Source organism: Rhincodon typus, chromosome 16 (assembly GCF_021869965.1).
Source record: "Rhincodon typus isolate 14 chromosome 16, sRhiTyp1.1, whole genome shotgun sequence".
NCBI lineage: Eukaryota > Metazoa > Chordata > Chondrichthyes > Orectolobiformes > Rhincodontidae > Rhincodon > Rhincodon typus.
Window position 1 is genome coordinate 1,813,146 of NC_063347.1, and position 5,848 is coordinate 1,818,993.

At 42.3% G+C, this 5,848-nt stretch overlaps 1 protein-coding gene across 1 annotated transcript in view; it reads left to right on the forward strand.

The window, feature by feature from the left end:
* The window catches only part of LOC109925323 (cytosolic 10-formyltetrahydrofolate dehydrogenase-like), an 82,135-nt gene that overhangs the window by 42,047 nt on the left and 34,240 nt on the right, over positions 1 to 5,848 (forward strand). The window contains exons 5-7 of the mRNA XM_048606659.1: positions 1,005 to 1,133; positions 4,739 to 4,873; positions 5,514 to 5,639. Coding sequence (XP_048462616.1) covers positions 1,005 to 1,133; positions 4,739 to 4,873; positions 5,514 to 5,639 — 390 coding nt within the window. The remainder of the gene's footprint in view (positions 1 to 1,004; positions 1,134 to 4,738; positions 4,874 to 5,513; positions 5,640 to 5,848) is intronic.

The following is a 5,848-nucleotide window of genomic DNA, read 5'->3' on the forward strand; positions in this document are numbered from 1 at the left end:
GCCCGAAACGTCAGCCTTCCTGCTCCTCTGATGCTGCTTGGCCTGCTGTGTTCATCCAGCTCTACACCTTGTTATCTCAGATTCTCCAGCATCTGCAGTTCCTACTATCTCTAATAATCTGCCTTCCTGTTTTTGCTCCCAAAGTGGAGAAAGTCATATTTATTCACATTAAACTGCATCTGCCATACATTTATCCACTCACTCAGCCTGTCCAAATCACACTGAAGCATCTCTGCATCCTCCTTATAGCTCATCCTCCCACCCAACTTTGTGTCTTCTGTAAACTTGGAGATATTACAGTCAGTTTCCTTATCTGACTGATTAATGTTTTTGTGAATAGCTAGGGTCCTAGCACTAATCGCTATAGTATCCCCCTAGTCATTCATTACTTTTCTTTCTGTCTGGTCTGCTAATCAAGTTTGTATCTATCTCAATATACTACCCCCAGTCCCATGCACTTTAATTTTACACATTAATCTCTAACATGGGACTTTTGTTGAAAGTCTTCTGAAAGCCCAAATAAACCACATCCATGGGCTTTCCCTCATCAATGCTGCTAGTTATATCCTTGAAGAATTCCAGTTGATTTGTCAAGCATGATTTCCCTTTTGTAAAGCCAGGCTCAGTGTATCCGATCCTGCCACTGTTTTGTGACTCATGTGCCCTTTGGAAACCTCTGAGTAACTGGAGGTCTCCCACTGAGACTATGAGCCTTTGTCCTCCGTATATCTGAGGTAGTTCCGCATCTGCAGACTGATCATCTTTATCTTCTCTTGTTTATCAAGCAGTGCGTCCTGTGTTTTGGGGAATTGAGCCTTATTGTATCATTCGCACTTGCCTTACAAACGTGAGCTTTGCTGGAGATGGTAACCCCATGGCTTTGACTGGATTTTACGGGTTCATTTGGGAAAGTGGAAAAAGCTGCTAATGATTTCACTTTGTCCTCAGTGTGTTCCATTCACAGTGTGAAGCCTGTTCATCCTCTCGCTCTGAACTTGGTGTAGCAGCCTATGTTCACACCGGTCTCTGGCGTAGTCCTTGCTGTTGTGACTGGCCTGCTGCACCTGTCCTCTGCTCGGTTATTCTCTGTTGGAGCCTCTGGCTGTCTCAGTGGAGTCAGGGTCCTTACAGAGGTGGGTCCACTGTCATTCTGTGCTGTCATGCCATGCCCAGATCTTGATATGCATGACTGCTTCATGGTGGGTACAATGTGCCACTGCTTTTTGTGCCGTGGTTATGGTACAAATACTGTTTGCTGCCCACAGTGTTTGCAGGTGCTACTATGCAGCTACATTGGCTTCATATTTGCTTCAAATCAATGCTGTGGGCTTCTTTTTTTTCACCAAAAGTACTGGAATGCATCAATGGATGTTGAATCAATCACCAACTCCATTTTCCACACTAAGAATCCCAGTCTCTGAAAAATCACACTTATTGCCTTGTTACAGCATCTACTGAGAAAGTGGCCGTGTGATTCATGTGACCTCTAGAACATCAATACTAAGCAACAAATTTAGTATGTACTCTCACCTGAAGCTGATCTTCAAGTAGTTTTCATATCTTTGCAGGACCTTTCTGGTCCCCTTCAGATAAGTCAGAAATATTGATTCACTGCAGCTCTTCTTTCCCAATTTATATCAATACTTGACCAGTTTGTTTATCCTTATCTGTTACTATTTAATCTATGAAGCATTGATGCTGTCTTTATTTAGAGTTTAACCTCAGCCAGGACATCAATAACCTTCCAGTCCATGCTTGGGGATTTGGTATCTGTACTTCTGTTCTTCCTTGTCTTTTCCAGATGCTATTGATATGGAGAGATTTTCCATCATCATATCACAATGGGGACACTTTGTGTGTACCTTCAGCAATGTTTCTGCTCTGCAGCCTGCTTTTAGCTTTGTATTGACTCTTGATATTTTACGTTACACAGTCCCTGTTTACCTTCAGGGCTGTATTTAATAGAAATTTTCTACTGTTTGTTCTATATCCTGTTTTAAATCTTAGCAGGTCTGGCAGCATCTGTGAAGTTAAAAACAGAGTTAATGTTTCGGGTCCGGTGACCCTCCCTCAGAACTGGACCCTTCCTCCAGTTCTGAGGAAGGGTCACTGGACCCGAAACGTTAACTCTGTTTTTTCCTTCACAGATGCTGCCAGACCTGCTGAGCTTTTCTAGCAACTTTGTTTTTGTTCCTGATTTACAGCATCCGCAGTTCTTTTGGTTTTTATTCTGTTTTAAATCTTGTTCTGTTCACCCCACATGGTTCCCAATTGCAACTCGCCTGTCTTTCTCTGTTTGAAGTGCATTTTTGCTCTGTTCCATTTGGGGTTGAGTTCCAAAAATCCTTTCATTTTTATGTAATGCTGTCTCAAATCTGGGAAAAATGTTGTGCTTTCTTCACTTTTCCGTACTTTTTTTTAAGTTTTTGTTCAGTGGGAACTTTTGACTTTGGAATGCTTCTGAATCTTCTTGGCCATTTCTCCCCACAGTGTTCAAACTGTAGCACCAATGTCTTTGCTCTGTGTATTTTTTAAAAAATTAATAATCACTGCTGCCACCTTGTCATGATTCCTTCTGCTATCTAAATGCAACACCAGTGAGCTATGTAGATTCCGCTAACTTGACTCTCTCTAGTGGGTTTATTTATAGCTAAACTAATGCACACACTACATAGCAATCTCTAGACACACATCCTTGTCTGCAATGCAAAGAGACCAGAGCCTCTGGTTTTGTGATGACATCTTGGCCCTTGGCTTATTGGCATACTGATCTTTTAAAGCAATATTTGATTTATTGTAATCATGTGTACCTAAGTACAGTGAAAAACTTTGTTTGAGAGCAGTACAGGCAAATCATGGCCAACAATGACATACAGATCATAGGGAGCTTAGACAGAATGAGGCGTACAAAGTTACAACTGCGCAGGAGGTGAACCAAGCAGAATCAACATTAGATTTGAAGTTAGAGAGGTCTATTTGTCAGTCTAATAACAGCAGGGAAGAAGCTGTTCTCGAATCTGTTGGTGCGTGTATTCAAGCTTCTGTATCATTGCCCTTAAAGTGATATGACATGGTACACTGAATAGACTTGTTCTTTGCTCTCGCCGTTCTAAATAATTTTATAAATGATAGATTATGAAGTCACATGTGCAAATTCATCAGTGAATCAAAGATTGGAGGAATGGTGCTTTATAAATAATAAAAAGTTAAAAACAGTGGAGATCTGAAGAGACATTGTATCACAATACAGGGATCATTAAAGAACGCCACCAAAAATCAATCCCAAGCGTGAATAAAATACTGACTGTTACATCGAGACATCTGAAATACAAAGTGGTCAAAGTCAGGCTCCAGTCACACACAACCCTGGTTAGACCTGGAGTCACTAGCGGCAGGTCTGGGCACCACACATTAGGGAGGGCCCGTTGCCTTAGAAGGTGTGTAGTGTTTCTGAAATGATTAAAATCTAACAAAGAACTGCAGATGCTGGAGACCTGAAACAAAAAACAGAAATTGCTTTAGAAGCTCACCAGGTCTGGCAGCATCTGTGGAGAGAGAAAAACAGAGTTAATGCTTTGAGTCCAGAGACCCTTTTTCAGAATGGATAGTAGCTAGGAACAGGTGGTATATGTCTCTTCCAGGTATGTGCACCTTGAAGAGGTTCTACTCCACTCTGACAGGATTTCTGTTCTAATCTTTCTTCTTGTTCACTGCCATTAGTTTTAATGTCACTATATACCTCCTTTTAGCTGCTTTCAGTTCTGTTTTTACCAAAATGTTTCCTTGATTCCTCTTCAGTTCTGAAGAAGGGTCAGAATATTAACTCTGTTTCTCTCTCCCACAGGCACTGCCAGATCTACTGTGATCCTCCAGCATTTTCTGTTCTTGTTTGTTTCTGATACCTGGACTTGAAGAGTTAAATTAAAAGGAGAGATTGCATAGAACATAGAACATAGAACAGTACAGCACAGTACAGGCCCTTCGGCCCACGATGTTGTGCCGAACTTTTACCCTAATCCTAAGGTCTATCTAACCTCCACCCCTACCTTATACTATCATCCATATGCCAATCTAATAGCCACTTAAATGCCCCTAATGAGGCCGACTCCACTACCCTCTCCGGCAACGCATTCCACGCCCCTACCACTCTCTGAGTAAAGAACCTATCTCTGACGTCTCCCCTCTATCTACCTCCACTCACTTTAAAACTATGCCCCCTCGTAATAGCTACCTCCACCCTAGGAAAAAGTCTCTGGCTGTCCACTCTATGTATACCTCTGATCATTTTGTACACCTCTATCAAGTCAATGAACCAGTAGTATTTCCTGGAATTTAAAGGGTTAAGAGAGTGATTTAATAAAAGTTTGAATGATATCAAGGAGAACTGATAGAATAGACAAGCTGCTGGCTAGACCAGAAGAGCAGGGTAGAGCCTAAAAATTACCACTAGACTGTACCGGAGTTTCGTTAGGAACCACAAAGAATAAGAGACATTGGGGAAAATCTTCCACAAACGACAACTGGAACTAGAGCACGTGTTAGTTTTCAATCTGAATTTGAACGACATTTGCTATCCACAGCCACAAGGGGGTATGGAGCAAAAATAGGTGTTTGGGAATGTCACAAAAGAACCAACATCTCATTGAATGGTGGATATATTCAAAGGGATGAATGGCATCTTTACTGTCCTGAGGATGTGTAGCAAAAACGAGATCATGTTTTTCCTCTTCTATTTCAGAAGCTGACCTTTTTTGGTTCGACATTGATCAGTAACTGTCCTCCCCAGGGTCAGACGCTGGACATTCCTGGAGCTCATGCCCCTGCCATTGTCAGCAGGAATGGCCTGGTCGTCTTTGGGAATGATGGGAAAATGGTAATAATACTGTTCTTCAAACTCTGGATTCTGCATCATTGGAAAGCTTTCTGCAAAGTTTTCTGATTGTAACAGGCAGAGGAATAAATATGACCCAGTTCTGGTGTAATCTAATTGTTGCAGTAATCAGATGTACTTGTGAGTAATTGAGTGTAATTGGAGGAATTGAGTATCGTTATGAGTAATGGAGTGTAATAGTAACTAAGGGTGATTGTGAATACTTGAATGTGATTGTGAGTACTCGAGAGTGATTGAGTAATCAAGTGTGATTGTGAGTAATCGAGAGTGATGGCGAGTACTCAAGAGTGAGTGGGAGTATTCGAGTGTGTTTGTGAGTAATCGAGTGTGGTTGTGAATAATCAAGAGTGACGATGAGTAATTGAGTCACTGTGAGTAATTGAGAGTGACAGTGAGTAATCGAGTCACTGTGAGTAATTGAGAGTGACAGTGAGTAATCGAGTCACTGTGAGTAATTGAGAGTGACAGTGAGTAATCAAGTCACTGTGAGTAATTGAGAGTGACAGTGAGTAATGGAGAGTGACGGTGATGGATGATGGGATGCTGTTCCATTGCACAATGACCTTTACTCCCAGAACCTTCTTGGGGTGATGTTTCTCTGAAATATTTGGTTTCTTTGCAGCTTTTGGTGAAGAGTCTGCAGTTTGAAGACGGTAAAATGATCCCAGCCTCCAAATACTTTTCCTCTTCAGAAAGTTCATCCTTAGAGCTGACTGAGGAGGAGGAACAAATCAAGGAGCAACTCCGAGTAAGTGCTGAAGAAATGTTATGATCAGTCAGATATTGACCAAAGGGAATTCAGGGGAAAAGAATCACCCGAGGAACAGGGAGAGTGTGGGACTCTGTCCCGCAGGGAGCGGGGAGAGTGTGGGACTCCGTCCCGCAGGGAGCGGGGAGAGTGTGGGACTCCGTCCCGCAGGGAGCGGGGAGAGTGTGGGACTCCGTCCCGCAGGGAGC